Source organism: Pseudorca crassidens, chromosome 4 (genome assembly GCF_039906515.1).
Source record: "Pseudorca crassidens isolate mPseCra1 chromosome 4, mPseCra1.hap1, whole genome shotgun sequence".
Taxonomy (NCBI): Eukaryota; Metazoa; Chordata; class Mammalia; order Artiodactyla; family Delphinidae; genus Pseudorca; species Pseudorca crassidens.
In genome coordinates this window covers 121,845,501-121,862,565 of record NC_090299.1, presented here as the reverse complement: position 1 = coordinate 121,862,565, position 17,065 = coordinate 121,845,501, and the positions used below count along the sequence as shown (strand labels likewise).

General features: G+C 35.0%; 1 protein-coding gene across 1 annotated transcript in view; it reads right to left on the bottom strand.

Annotated features, from left to right (window-relative positions):
* Window positions 1-17,065, bottom strand: part of DCHS2 (dachsous cadherin-related 2) — a 134,650-nt gene that overhangs the window by 36,624 nt on the left and 80,961 nt on the right. Inside the window, exon 14 of the mRNA XM_067734645.1 lies at window positions 2,239-2,352. Coding sequence (XP_067590746.1) covers window positions 2,239-2,352 — 114 coding nt within the window. The remainder of the gene's footprint in view (window positions 1-2,238; window positions 2,353-17,065) is intronic.

The window sequence follows — 17,065 nt, the reverse complement described above, 5'->3', positions numbered from 1 at the left end:
ATTATATCCCCAGACAGAGAAACCTTGCTGTCCATCAACAGCACATTGATAAATAAGTTGTGATATAGACTTACAATAGAATACTGTAAAGCAATGAAAATTAAAGAACCCAGCTACACACATTAACATGGGTGATTCTAACTTTGAATTTAAAAAACAATATCAATAGAATACATAGAGTATGAATCCATTTATGTAAATTTTAAAGCAAAATCAATGCTTTTACTATATTCCTATTTGTAGGAATACATTTACTGTAAGTCACAAGGAGATGATTATCCTTGAAGTCTTGGCATTAATCAGCCTGGAGCAGTGGAGAGAAAAGGTGCAATCACAAAAGGGCCCAAAGGGAGCATAGGTGATAATGGTGGTATTCTATTTTATAGCCTTGGCAGCAGGTACATATCATTCTTTGCTATTCTTCCTTAATGTGTTCATAATGGCTTATGCACTACACATCATAGTAAAAATGTTGAGCAAAAAATCAATCCGTAGAGGAGTTCATTCAACATAATTCTATTATGATGTTTAAATCAAAGTAAAACTAAATAACGCATTTTTTAGGGATTCAAATGGGGTGGGAAAATTATAATGAAGAAAAGGCAGGGATCAATACCAAATTCAGATTACTGATTTGCCAATGACCTCTGGGGTGAAATAAGACAGATGTGAGAGGGAAAGGACACACAGGGCCTTCCTGAGTTTCTAGCCATGTCTCATCTCTGGAGATGAGTGGCAAAGACATGGGCTTTTATTTTACTACTGTCATTAAACAGTTGTATACCTCAACATACCATCTTGTAGCTATTTCACAATAAAATTTTGAAATACATTTCAACTTAAATAAATGACTTCTTAATTAAAAAATAAAGAGTTTCCTGTGGATGACTTCTTTGAACTAACCCTAGGCATATTTTATCTGTATTTCAATGAGAGACTATAGAAAATAAGGCCAAACCTGGGCCATGTTAGGTGTGTGATGGCGGAAGGATTTGGGTGACCTGGGAAAATGTGCATACTCTGATATTCACCTTCTTCCTCAGTGTTCTAATCTCAGCTCCTTTCCCAGAACCCTCAGACACCCGACTGCTAGAAACTTAAAGCTTGGTTGTGTTTGCAAATGGCCTTCTTGCCAACAGGTTTCCTGCATCACCCCTTAACCAAATGATAGGGTGAAGAGATGAAGACTTCTTGCAGGCTACCTTAGAGAGGTTGCTGAGCAAAGGCTGCATGGACCAAAAAGTCGTAACGCTACCCTGGATGAGAAGGCTTTTGCTTAAGAAATGACCCCTCTCAATTCTTCCCATGTGCACAAAGTATGGATTAAATAAGGCAGTTGTATGGTAATAAAGAAATTATTAAAAACATTCTTCTTGAGGTTGACAACGAAGCAGTAGATACATATCCACTACATAGTTGTTAGTTAAAAAAAGTATGTTCCAAATAATCAATTGGTATTCATTTAAAGCACAATAATGGTCTTATTAAAGCTAAATTTAATACATGCTGTATTTGGAAGTAATTTCTTTACCACCACATAGAAACCTTTCCAGCCATCCTTTTTTGTTGCACTGTTGACATTAAGTGGCAAATCAGAAGAATCTCTGATGAAAATTTCCTAAGGCTACACATGTGTGCTTATTTTCAATTCAAACCCATTCTCACTGATCTCCCTACTACATCTCCAATTCTCCCAAATGGATAGGTAAATCTCCCTACTACATCTCCAATTCTCCCAAATGGATAGGTAAATCTCCCAAATGGATAGGTAAATTTCTTTACCACCACATAGAAACCTTTCCAGCCATCCTTTTTTGTTGCACTGTTGACATTAAGCGGCAAATCAGAAGAATCTCTGATGAAAATTTCCTAAGGCTACACATGTGTGCTTATTTTCAATTCAAACCCATTCTCACTGATCTCCCTACTACATCTCCAATTCTCCCAAATGGATAGGTAAATCATAAATAGAAACCATGTTATCATCAGATAACAAGTAGGGTAGGATAGGTACTGTTTAATTTGGAAATGTGAATAGACTTCTTAAGGAATACATATAAACAAATAGTTCTTGATTTCTCATCAGCCAGAATAAAAAACTCTTTGTTGTTTACCTTTTAAATTATTTACCTCTAATTTCTACCTTTCAAATTTTGAGTTTTCTTTGCAGAAGTATGTCTTATTAGTAACATTAAGTGGAGCAGAAAATAAAGCTATTAGAAGGTAGAGAAGGATTACCTGAGTTGGAGCACAAGGAAAAAACTCCATCTTCATTTCCACTAAAAATTGAATATTTAATGTTGTCCTGAACTGAGTCAGTAGCAAAAGCTTTTATAGTCACAATAGAAGTACCTGTAAAAATTAGGTTAAAAAAAAAGAGCTTTAGGAAAAGAAAATTCAGGAAAAACAAGAGCAAACACCGAGTGGTTATTATTTGCCTATTATATTTTCACTTGTCATTCAGTCAATGATTATTTATTGAGTGTCTTCAAAAAGCCAAGCCCCATGCTAGGTTCTGGGGATATAGCAACAAGCAAGGTAGAAAAGATCTCTGTCTTCTTGATGGTTATTAACTGATGGAAGGAGATGAACAATAAGCCATTAAAGAAATACATAATCAAGGTAGATTTCAGATATGTTAAGTTCCCTGAAAAGAAATAAACAAGGTTATGTGATATAAAATACTTTTTCTGCAGGGAGGTGGATACCCCTTTGCAGAGGCCTCAGAGGAATGACATTCCAGTTGAACTTTGAAGCATGAGAAGCCATAGAAATAGTGGGAAGAAAAGGATTCTAGGAGAAAGAAGAGCAGCACAGAAGCCCTGGGCTGGGAGAGGGCTTGGTTTGGTGAGGCACAGTGCGTAGGAGAAATGTGGATGGTGAAGACAGTGTCGAGGTGGGAGGGACTAGATTTTACTCTAAGTGCAATGGGAAGATATAGAAGCATTTAAAGGAAATAAGTAAAATCATCTGATTTACTTTTAAAAGGCATCAATCTCACTGCTGTCTGGACAACAAGGAGCTGTAAGAAAGGAAAAGAAATACTGCAATAGACCATGCAAGAGACAACAACCTAGGATAGTGGGGGGGGGGGGGATGAAAAGAAGGGGACAAATTAAAGACATATGCTGACACATTTCCCTGAACATTGCATGGGATGTGGGAAAGGAGGTAACAAGGGTATAAATATAAGAAATCTTCCTTTAACCAGTTTACAGTAGCCTTGTAGGTAAAAGCAACCCAACTAGAAAGTAACCAAGGTCTTAACTGCATGATAGATTCATTCAAGAATTGTTAAGCTAGGGCAGGGGCAGTAAAGAGATAACTTCAAGGGAAAAACAGAAATTGATTTAGGGGTAGGAATTAGAGAAGAAAGAAGGAAGTCATGTCAGTTTCTAGGAAACAGACTGATTACCAGCATAAGAGAAGAATTAGCAAGGACTGACAGAGATAATAAGACAATTGGTATGATTAGAACTGCAATTTCACTGGGAGGATTTTCAAGAATCCATCTGGGCCCCAAGTTAGCACCTTGCCGTCTTTGTTTATAATATCTTATGCCCTTTGCTGCTCACCTCTGCTTTGCTTCCTGTCTTGGTTGTCCATTTGTCTCCCTCCTATGACTGCCTGTCCTGTTTTATTTTTAAGTATTTTTATTTAATCAACTTTATTATGGTAAAACTTACTTACAATAATATACGCATAGTTTAAGTATATAGTTCTATATACTACACATGTCTATATATGACTATACACACCTGTAACAACTATACACACCTGTGTAGCCACCATCACAATCAAGATGTAGAATATTGCTATCACTTCAAAAATTTCTCTCAGACCCTTGGACAGTCTACATTTGTTTATCCATTACTTACATATGGGCATTTGGGTTGTTTTCAGTATGGGGCTTATGAATAAAGCTGCTATCAACATTTATGTAAAAGGGCTTGATGGCCACATGTCTTCATTCCTGAAGGGTAAACACCTACAGTAAGTGTATGTTTAACCTGCATACACTATTAACTGCCAAACTATTTTCCAAAGTGGTTGTTCCATTTTATTTATTTATTTATTATTGATGTATAGTTGATTTATAATGTTGTGTTAGTTTCTGTTGTACAGCAAAATGATTAACTTATACATATATATACATAATATTTTTCATATTCTTTTCCATTATGGTTTATCACAGGATATTGAATATATTTCCCTGTGCTATACAGTAAGATCTTGTTTTTTTTACTGTGGTTGTACTACTTTACATTCCTGCTAGCAACATACAGGAATTCCAGTTGCTCTACATCCACTGGTATTGTCAGTCTTTTTAATTTTGGTCATCCTAGTGGGTGTGTAGTGGTGTCTCACTGTGGATTTAATTTTAACCTCCCTAATGTCTGATGATGTTGAGCATCTTTTCATGTGCTTATTGGCCATTTCCAATCCCCTTTTTAGTTCATCTTTGTACTTTGCCTTCTTGTTCTCTATTTACCCACCACTTCTGATAATTCTTTACTCATCCTGACCCTCTTGTCTTAGGCCTATAACTTACGGCATCTACTTTAGACTCCCACTCTGGCAATGACCCTGCCTCTCCTCTTAACTTTCATCCTGACCTATAGGATGCTGCCCACTGGCAAAGGCATGTTGCACTGAGTGGGAGAGATGAGAATGAGGTGGATTCTGTAGGAGGCTCTCTGACTGGTGAGTATGTATCACTGGGGACCTGATATAAGATGGTGTCAGCAAAGCACCAGAGGAAAAGTGAAAGGAAACATTTGATAAGGAAACAGGTGTCAGAGATGCGTACATATCAGGGCTCATTAGCTCAGATGCTTTTTGGTAAAAGCAAAAAGCATGGACATATATAGGAGCTAGATGGGTGGAGGAGGCCAGAGACTGCCTGATGCAACTAAGGCACTCAGCTTTAACTTATTACTGCCAGCAGGGAAAGCAGGTTTCAGGATACTGGGGATTCTGGTCTTTTCAAGAGAAGGTCAAAAATTGATATTTATTTTCATGTGAAATCCCCCAATTCCCAAATGTCAGAAAATATTTAATTTAGGGAGAAAAATAAGCCACCACCTGGGTTGAACAAAATATTGCTGTGGCTTGACTACAGTCCTGTGTCTGGCCATTTCTGATAGAGAAGATGAATTTCTCCTTTTTTGTTACCAGACCTTCTAGCTCTTAGATGGTGGTACTTATTTGTCACTCATGAACTTGTTCAGAACACACTTGAAGACTGATCTTACATCTCTGCTAAAATTGAACTAAATTCCATGACAGCAGAAGAGCTTTTCTATATATTTGTATTCTATATATTTTTATAAATCTAGGTTAGTTTTGCCTCTAAAGTTTCATGTACTTGCAAAATATACAATAACTGTCTTCTTTGCCTTAGCACACATTTTTGAGAATCAAACATGTTGTTGTGTGTATCAAATATTTGCTGCTTTATATGTTTCAAATGAAGAAACAAGATAAAACCCCAGAAAAACAACGAAGTGAAGTAGGGATAAGCAATCTACCTGATAAAGAGTTCAAGATAATAATCATAAAGATGCTCAAAGAACTTGGGAGAAAAATGGATGAACACAGAAGTTTAACAAACAGTTTGAAAATTTAAAAAAGAACCAAAAAGAGATGAATACAGTAAATGAAATTAAAAATTCACTGGAATAAATCAACAGTAGGTTAGATGATACAGAGGAATGGATCACTGACCTGGAAGACAAAGTATCAGAAATCCCTCAAGTTGAACTGAAAAAAAAAAAAAAAAAGGGATAAAAAAATGAAGATAGTTTAAGAGAACTCTGGGACAACATCAATATTAACATTCACATTTTAGGGGTCCCAAAAGAAAAGAGATAGAAAGGACATATTTGAAGACAAAAAAACTGAAGATGTCCCTAACCTGGGAAAGGAAACACACCTCCAGGTCCAGGAAGCACAGAGAGTCCCAAACAGGATCAACACTAAAGAGATGACACTAAGACACAGTGTGATTAAAATGTCAAAAATTAAAGATTAAAGAGAGAATATTAAAAGCAGCAAGGGAAAATCAATAAGTTACATACCATGGAATCCCATATGGCTATCAGCTGACTTTTCAGCAGAAGCTCTGTAGACCAGAAGGGAGTGGCATGATATAGTTTAAATGATGAAAGAGAAAGACTTACAACCAAGAACACTCTACTCAGCAACAGTCTCATTCAGATTTGAAGGAAAGATCAAAAGTTTTACAGATGAGCAAAAGCTAAAAGAGTTCAGCAACAGGAATCCAACTTTCTAAGATACGGTAAAGGCACTTCTCTAAGCAAAAAAGGAAAGGCCACAGCTAGAAATATGAAAGTTACAAAAGGAAAAATTTCACTGGTAAAGGCAAATATAAGTAAAGGTAGTAGATCAACCCCTTATAAAGCTAGAATGGAGGCTAAAAGACAAAAGTAGTCAAATCATCTACATCCACAATAAGTAGTTAAGGGATACACAAACAAAAAGATGTAAAATATGTTAAAAACAGTAAATGCTCTGGAGTCAAAATGTAGGGTTGTTAAAATGTATTCAAACTAAGAGATCAGCAACTTAAAATAATTATATATATATATATATATATATATATATATATATACACACACACACACACACATATATATGTGTGATTTATATACATAGCTATATATAAACCACAAACCAAAAATCTATAACAGACACAATACAAAACAGAGAAAGGAATCCAAATATAACACTAAGACAGTCATCACAAGGGCAGAGAGCAAAAAGAAAAAAGGAACAGAAAGAACTACAAAAACACCCCCCAAACAATTAACAAAATGGCAATAAGACATACCTATCAATAATTACTTTAAATGTAAATGGACTAAATGCTCCAATCAAAGACATAGAGTGGCTGAATGAATATAAAAACAAGACCCAAATATATTCTGCCTACAAGAGACCCGCTTCAATCTAAAGACACACATAGATTGAAAGTAAGGGGTTGGAAAAAAGTATTACATGCAAATGAAAATGAAATGAAAGCCAGGGTAGCAGTACTTTATATCAGACAAAATAGGCTTAAAAAAAAGACAGTAATAAGAGACAAAGAGGGACATTACAGAATGATAAAATTATTATTCCAAGAAGATATAACAATTGTAAATATATATGCACCTAAAATAGGAGCACCTAAATATGTAAAGAAAATATTAACAGACATAAAAGGAGTAATTGACAGTAATACAATAATAGTAGCAGACTTTTAACACCCCATTTACCTCAATAGAGAGATCATCCAGACAGAAAATCAATAAGGATATACCAGCCTTAAGCAACACATTAGACCAGGTAGACTTAATAGATATGTATAGAACATTCCACACCAAAGCAGCAGAATACACATCATTTTCAAGTGTTCATCAATAGATGAATGGATAGAGAAGATGTTGTATATATGTGCAATGGAATATTGCTCAGCCTTAAAAAGAAGGAAATCTTGCCTGTTGTGACAATATGGATGGAAATAAGTCAGGCAGAGACAGACAAATACTATAGGATTTCACTTACATGTGGAATCTAAAAAATAAAACAAATGAACAAACATAACCAAACAGAAACTGAATCATAGATACATACAAAGAACAAAGAGATGGTGGCCAGAAGGGAGGAGAGAAATAGGTGAGAGAGATTACAAGGTACAAATTTCAGATACAAAATAAATGAGTCATGATTTTGAAATGTACAGTGTGGGGAATAGAGTCAATAATTATGTAATATCTTTGTATGGTAACAGATGACAACTAGAATTATAATGGTGATAATTTTGAAATGTACAGATATATCTAATTGCTGTGTCATGTACCAGGAACTAACATACTGTCATAGGTCAATTATACTTCAAAAACAAACAAACAAACACACATAAAAAAGATCAAACTTGTGGTTACCAGAGGCAGGGTCATGGTGGATAGGGGAATTGGATGAAGGTGGTCAACAGGTACAAACTTCCAGTTACAGGATAAATAAATACTAGGAATGTGATGTACAGCAGATTAAATAGAATTAACACTGCTCTATGTTACATATAAAAGTTGTTAGGAGAGTAAATGCTAACAGCTCTCATCACAAGGAGAAAAATTTTTTTTCTATTTCTTTAGTTTTATATCTATATGAGATAATGGATGTTCACTAAACTTATTGTAGTAATCATTTCATAATGTATCTAAGTCAAATCATGATGCTGTACACCTTCAACTTATACAATATTGTATGTTAATTATAGCTCAATAAAACTGGAAGAAAAATATTGTTCCTTTGTACACCTATTAAGTAGGTGCTTAATAAGTATAGAAAGATAGGAGGGAATAGAGAAGACAGAGAGAGGAAGTAAGGAAAAGAGGTGATCACTGAAGTGTTACAGGCTGGGAGATTAGAAAAATGCTTCTCTGCCTTCAGGACTGTTCTAAAACAACAGCAACTATTATTTTTTAAATTATTCAATGCAAGAACACCACTTCTGATAGTGGGATTTGCAGTAGTTGAAAAAAATAGCACCTATTCAAGATCTGTACTGGGTTTCCTCATTGAATCCTACTGTGGAGGGCCTAGGAACAAGCTTGAAACCCATCCTGATACAGTCCATGGTAGAGACAATCCCTAAATGAAGTCAAATTGACATATTTTTTTCCCGGATAGGTAAAAGGTTTTCACTAAAAAGAACAGAAGAAAGAAAAGGCCTTGGAACAGACAATATTTACCCCAGGAGCCTTTTCAACACTTAACACTCAAAGAAAAGTGAAACGATCACTATAAATATTAAAGGAAACACATATGTGATATTGTCCACAAAACTGATAATTCAGTGAAAAAGGCATAAAACAATATCCATAATGGAGAAAGGACACGAAAACCAAAACTGGATGTGTTACTCTGTTTTAAAACATTATGTTTTGAGCTTTCCTGGTAGTGCAGTGGTTGAGAGTCCGCCTGCCGATGCAGGGGACACCGGTTCGTGCCCCGGTCTGGGAGGATCCCACATGTCGCGGAGCGGCTGGCCCCGTGGGCCATGGCTGCTGGGCCTGCGCGTCCGGGGCCTGGGCTCCGCAACGGGAGAGGCCACAGCGGTGAGGGGCCCGCGTACCGCAAAAAACAAAACAAAACAAAACAAAAAAATACATTATGTTTAAAATAAACTGTGACAAAGTTTAAAAATCATTTATCAGAGTTTCCAAATGATTATTCTTTTCAAACCAGTTATGAAGTCATTCAGTCACAAAATAAAGGATTTTAATCAATCCTTTTCAGTCAAGTTACTACATATGTTGAGAACTCTCAAATTGCATTATAATCTGATGCTTATTTTGTTACATTTCAGGAGACCTTGTTAATATAAAGATGTCTTACATTTTTAGTAGGAATATTCCTTCACAGTACTGCAGTACATTTTATCTTCAGTGCTACCTCACAATTCTGTGCTTCCTGATACAACTTATTTTTTAAACACAGGAAATTTTGTTTCAACTGCCTTGTCACATATTCTTAACAATGGCAGTAAGAAGAGAAAAAGCCACAATGGCAAGATGTACGGTCTTGCTGATGGCCTTTATTCATGGGTTAGAAGGCTTATTACATGCCCAATCACAAAAGAAAACATAGAGATTGCTTGCATGTAAAAGAACAAAGATGAGTACAGAATTGCAAATAAGAATCATATATGGCCTCTCTCATGAAAGGAACAATCCTATTTTTATTGCAACTAAAATGTTCATAATATCAAATGGAACAGTAGCACACAAAAAATATCATTCAATGAAAATACTACAAATTAGATGCTGAAGTCAGCAAAGATTAAATATGAGATTTCCTGAGAAAATAGGAAATAACTAAAGGGTCTGGAATTCTTCTAGGTCTTGCCTTATTGTACACATTTTAAGTAAAAGTCTGTCTCTGAGCATCTGGATAAAACTTACAATTACTGCTCATTTCACATCAAGGTAAAAATGGTAAAACATAAAAACCAATACTGAACCTTCCAACAAACAAAAGCCCAGGACCAGATGGCTTCACAGGCAAATCCTATCAAACATTTAGAGAAGAGCTAACACCTATCATTCTCAAACTCTTCCAAAATACAGCAGAGGGAAAAACACTCTAAAACTCATTCTACGAGGCCACCATCACCCTGATACCAAAACCAGACAAAGATGTCACAAAGAAAGAAAACTAGAGGCCAATACCACTGATGAACATAGATGAAAAATCTTCAACAAAATACTAGCAAACAGAATCAAACAGCACATTAAAAGGATCATAAACCATGATCAAGTGGGATTTATCTCAAGAATGCAAGGATTCTTCAATACATGCAAATCAATTAATGTGATACACCATATTAAAAAACTGAGGGAAAAAAATATGATCATCTCAATAGATGAAGAAAAAGCTTTTGAAAAAATTCAGCACCATTTATGATAAAAACCCTCCGGAAAGTAGGCATAGAGGGAACTTAACTCAACATAATAAAGGCCATATATGACAAAACCACAGGCAACTTTGTCCTCAATAGCGAAAAACTGAAACCATTTCCACTAAGATCAGGAACAAGACAAGGTGGCCCACTCTCACCACTGTTATTCAACATAGTTAGGAAAGTTTTAGCCACAGAAATCAGAGATGAAAAAGAAATAAAAGGAATCCAACTCAGAATAGAAGAAGTAAAACTGTCACTGTTTGCAGATGACATGATACTATATATAGAGAATCCTAAAAATGCTACCAGAAAACAACTAGAGCTAATCAATGAATTTGCTAAAGTAGCAGGATGCAAAATTAATGCACAGAAATCTCTTGCATTCCTATACACTAATGATGAAAAATCTGAAAGAGAAATTAAGGAAACACTCACATTTACCATTGCAACACAAAGAATAAAATACCTAGGACTAAACCTACCTAAGAAGACAAAAGAACTGTATGCAGAAAACTACAAGACACTGATGAAAGAAATTAAAGATGATACAAACAGATGGAGAGATATATCATATTCTTGGATTGGAAGAATCAACATTGTGAAAATGACTCTACTACCCAAAGCAATCTACAGATTCAATGCAATACCTGTCAAACTACCACTGACATTTTTCACAGAACTAGAACAAAAAATCTCACAATTTGTATGGAAACACAAAAGACCCCAAATAGCCAAAGCACTCTTGAGAAACAAAAATGGAGCTGGAGAAATCAGGTTTCCACACTTCAGACTATACTACAAAGCTACAGTAATCAAGACAGTATGGTACTGGCACAGAAACAGAAATATAGATCAATGGAACAGGATAGAAAGCCCAGAGATAAACCCACGCACATAAGGTCACCTTATATTTGATAAAGAGGGAAAGAATATACAATGGAGAAAAGACAGCCTCCTCAATAAGTAGTGGTGGGAAAATTGGACAGCTACATGTAAAAGAATGAAATTAGAACACTCCCTGACACCATACACAAAAATAAACTCAAAAAGGATTAAAGACCTAAACATAAGGCCAAACACTATAAAACTCTTAGAGGAAAACATAGGCTGAGTACTCTATAATATAAATCACAGCAAGATCCTTTTTGACCCTCTTCCTAGAGAAATGGAAATAAACAAAAATAAACATATGGGACCTAAAGAAACTTAAAAGCTTTTGCACAGCAAAGCAAACCATAAACAAGATGAAAAGGCAACCCTCATAATGGGAGAAAATATTTGCAAATGAAGCAACGGAGAAAGGATTAATCTCCAAAATTTACAAGTAGCTCATGAAGTTCAATATCAAACAGACAAACAACCCAATCCAAAAATGGGCAGAAGACCTAAATAGACATTTCACCAAAGAAGATACGCAGATTGCCAACAAAAACGTGAAAGAATGCTCAACATCACTAATCATTAGAGAAATGCAAATCAAAACTACAATGACGTATCACCTCACGCCAGTCAGAATGGCCATCATCAAAAAATCTAGAAACAATAAATGCTGGAGAGGGTGTGGAGAAAAGGGAACCTTCTTGCACTGTTGGTAGGAATGTAAATTGATATAGCCACTATGGAGAACAGTATGAAGTTTACTTAAAAGACTAAAAACAGAGCTACCATACGACCCAGCAATCCCACTACCAGGCATATACCCTGAGAAAACCATAATTCAAAAAGAGTCATGTGGGCTTCCCTGGTGGCGCAGTTGTTGAGAGTCTGCCTGCCGATGCAGGGGATGTGGGTTCATGCCCCGGTCTGGGAGGATCCCACATGCCACGCAGTGACTGGGTCTGTGAGCCATGGCCACTGAGCCTGCACGTCCGGAGCCTGTGCTCCGCAATGGGAGAGGCCACAACAGTGAGAGGCCTGCGTACCGCAAAAAAAAAAAAAAAAAAAAAAGTGTCATGTACCACAATGTTCATTGCAGCCCTATTTACAATAGCCAGGACATGGAAGCAACCTAAGTGTCCATCAACAGATGAATGGATAAAGAAGATGTGGCACATATATACAATGGAATATTACTCAGCCATAAAAAGAAATGAAATTGAGTTATCTGTAATGAGGTGAATGGACCTAGAGTCTGTCATACAGAGTGAAGTAAGTCAGAAAGAGAAAAACAAATACCATATGCTAACACATATATATGGTATCTAAAAAATGAAAAAAAAAATGGTTCTGAAGAACTTAGGGGCAGGACAGGAATAAAGACGCAGATGTAGAGAATGGACTTGCAGACACGGGGAAGGGGAAGGGGAAGCTGGGTGAAGTGAGAAAGTGGCATGGACTTATGGATACTGCCAAATGTAAATAGATAGCTAGTGGGAAACAACCGCATAGCACAGGGAGATCAGATCAGTGCTTCGTGTCCACCAAGAGGGGTGGGATAGGGAGAGTGGGATGGAGATGCAAGAGGGAGGAGATATGGGGATATATGTATATGTATAGTTGATTAAGCAGAAACTAACATACTGTTGTAAAGCAATTATACTCCAATAAAGATGTTAAAAAAAAGAATACTGTACCTTCAATTTCCATGAGGTAAGTGAAACATATAGAAGCATTTACCTTTTACATTTTCAGGCTTTTATGAATTTCATTTTAAGTCTAACATTGAATAAGAAAAGTATAACACATTTAATGTTCTTGTTCTTTTCTTCTTTACAAAAATACTGTTAAAACACTACCACCACCTACAGCCACATTTAAAGGCAGAATTATATAACAATAAATGCAGTGGGAGTATAAAAATCAATATTTGTGGATATATTTAGGTAAAATAATTATGAGAACTTTTATTTAGAGTTGTCCTGAGTAAATAATTCTAGAGTTTTACTTTTGTTATTTCTAAGCAATGCAAGTATTTTCTTATAGATGACTGACTTGAGAAAGATATTTTTAAACATCTGGTTGACTTTTGAAATATCTATTATATCTTAAATGTCCAGCCACTGAAACACTTGAACATATTTCAATCATTTAAGAAAAAAAAGTGGGAGTCACGTCAGCAAGATGACTGAATAGAAAACCTTAGATCTAGTCCCCCATAGACATATAGTCTAACAACAAGAGTAGATGGTCCAAAAAGTCTTTATGAAAACTCCAGGCCAAAAGGGAGTGGGATGATTTATTCAAAGTGCTGAAAGAAAAAATTGTCAACAAGAATATTATATCTAACAAAACTGTCCTTCAAAAATGAAGAAGAAATAAAGACCTCCAATAAACAAAAGCTCAGAGAATTCATCACCACTAGATCTGCCTCAGAAGAAATACTAGAGGAAGTCCTTCAAGTTGAAATAACAACGTGAAAGCATACAAAAATACAAAGTTCTTTGGTTAAGGTAAATCTACAGACAACTACCAAATCTTGTAACACTGTAATGGTGGTACATAAATCACTTTTAATTCTGGTATAAAATTTAAAAGATAAAAGCATTAAATATAACTTTAAGTATAAAACTATGTTAATGGACCAATATATAAAAAGATATAACTTGTGAAATTGATACAATAAAGTGGGAGGGGGAAGTAAAGGAGAAGAGTTTTTGTATGGGATTAAAGTTAAGTTGTTATCAGTTTAAAGTGGATTGCTAAAACTAGAAGATGTTTTATGTAATCCCCATGGTAACCACAAAGAAAACACCTATAGAAGAAACACAAAAGGAAATAAGAAGGAACTCAAAGCTTGACAGTTCAAAATATCAGTGAAATACAAAGGAAGGCAGCAAGAGAACAAAAGAGGGACAAAATAACTACAAAACATACAGAAAACAATTTTAAAATGTCAATACTAAGTCCCTCCCGATCATAATTACTTTAAACATAAATCAATTAAAAGTCCCCAATTAAAAAACACAGTGGCTGAATGGATTAAAAATAACCCACAAACTCCAACTACATACTGTCTAGAAGGTACTCATTTTAGGTATAAGGACACCCATAGGCTGAAAGTGAAAGGATGGAGAAAGATATTCCATGCAAATCGTACCCCAAAGATGACAGGGATGGCTGTACTTATATCAAACCAAATAGAGTTTAAGTCAAAGACTGCCATGGGACAAAGAAGGACATTATATTAAAAAAGGTCTATTCACCAAGAAGATGTAGCAATTATAAGTATATGTGCACCTAACTGTAGAGCACCTGAACATATGAAGCAAACACTGACAGAATTGAAGGGAGAAATAGATAGTAACACAATAATAGTAGGATATTTCAATTCCCCACTTTCAATAATGGATATATCAACCAAACAAAAGATCAATAAGGAAGCAGAGGGCTTGAAGAACATTATAGACTAACTGGACCTAAGAGACATACACAGAAGACTTAACCCAACAATAGTAGACTACACATTCTCATGTGTATTAAACATTCCCAAGTGTATCCTCAAGAGCACATGGAACATTCTCCAGGGCATATCACATGTTAGGCCACAGAATCTGAACAAATTTAAGAAGATTATACCAACTATCTTTTCTGACTATGATGGAATGAAACTAGAAATAAACAACAAAGAAAAACTAGAAAATTTACAAATACATGGAAATTAAAGAACATGCTCTTTAACAACTAACAGGTCAAAGAAGAAATCTAAATGAAAATTAGATAATATCTTGAGACAAATGAAACAAAAACACAACATATCAAAACATGAGATGTAGCAAAAGCAGTACTAAGAGGGAATTTTATAGCAGTAACTGCCTACATCAAAAAAGAAGAAAGATTGCAAATCAACAACATAGCTTTATACCTCAAGGATCTAGAAAAAGAGGAACAAACTGAAAAGAAAGGAAGGAATAAAAAAAAATAAAGATTAGAAATAAATAAAATAGTATAAAAACAATTAAAAATCAATAAAACTGTTTTTTTTTGAAAAAGATCAGTAAAATTGACAATTCCTTAGCTAGAAAAGAAAAAAGAAGTGAGAAACCTCAAATAAGAAAAATCAGAAATGTGAAAGGGGACACATTACAACTGATTCCATAGAAATAAAAAGTATCATAAGAGACTACTATGAACAATTATACACCAACAAATTAGACAACCTAGAAGAAATGGATACATTTATAGAAACATACACCCTACCAAAATCAAATCATGAAGAAAGAAAAAATCTGAACAGATCTGTAACTAGTTAGGAGATTGAATCAGTAATCAAAAGCCTCCCAATAAAGAGGAACAGATGGCTTCACTGGTGAATTCTACCAAACACATAAAGAAGAATTAACACCAGTTCTTCTCAAACTCTTCCAAAAAAATTAAAGAGGATAGAACACTTCCAAACTTATTTTATGAGGCCAGCATTACTCTGATACCAAAACCAGACTGAGATACTGCAAGAAAAGAAAACTACACACCAATAGCCCTGGTGAATATAGATACAAAGATCCTCAACAAAGTATTAGCAAACTGAATTAAACAGCATATTAAAATGATCAGGTGCCATAACCAATTGAGACTCATCCCTGGGAAGCAATCATTGTTCAACATATGAAAATCAATCACTGTGATACACCACATTAATAGAACAAAGAATAAGAAATCACAATACATGCAGAAAAAGTATTTAGCAAAATTCAACAATCTCTCATGATAAACACACTCAATAAACTAGAAGTATTATAAGGAAATTACCACAAAATAATAAAGGCCATATATTTAAAAAACCCACAGGTAACAAACATCCTACTCAATGGTGAAAAACAGTAAGCTTCTCTACTAAGCTCAGGAACAAGGCAATGATGTCCACTCTTGCCACTTCTATGTGATATAGTACTGGAAATCCTAGTCAGGGAAATTAGGTTTTGAAATTAAAGGCATCCAAATCAAAAAAGAAGTAAAATTGCCTCTGTTCTCATGACACGATGACATGATCTTATATGTAGAAAACCTTATCCATTCCATAAAAAGTCAGTTGCATTTCTATGCACTAACCATGTATAATCGAAAAAGAGAAATTAGGGAAACAATTCCAATTAATAGCATCAAAAGATAATTAGGAATAAACTTACCCAAGGAGGTGAAAATCTTATACACTAAAAAGTACAAAACATTGTTAAAAGTAATGAAAGACAACCCAAATACATGGAAATACATTCTGTGTTCATGGAGTAGAAGACTTAATATTGTTAAAATGTCCATACTACTCAAAACAGTCTACAGAATCAACGCAATTCCTATCAAAATCCCAACGGCATTTTTTGCAGAGATAGAAAAAAAAACTTAAAATTCATATGAAATCTCAAAGTACTCTGGATAGCCAAAACAATCTTGAGAAAGAAAAGCAAAGCTGGAGACCTCACATTTCTGAGTTCAAAACATATTACAAAGCTACAGTAATCAAAACAGTATGGTACTGACATACAGAGAGATATACAGACCAATGGAACAGAATAGAGATGCCACAAATAAACTTTCACATATATTTTCAAATGATCTTTGACAAGGATGCCAAGGCTACACAATAGGGAAAGGATAGTCTATTTAACAAATGGTGTTAATAAAACTAGATAACTGCAAAATAAATGTATTTGAATATCTTAC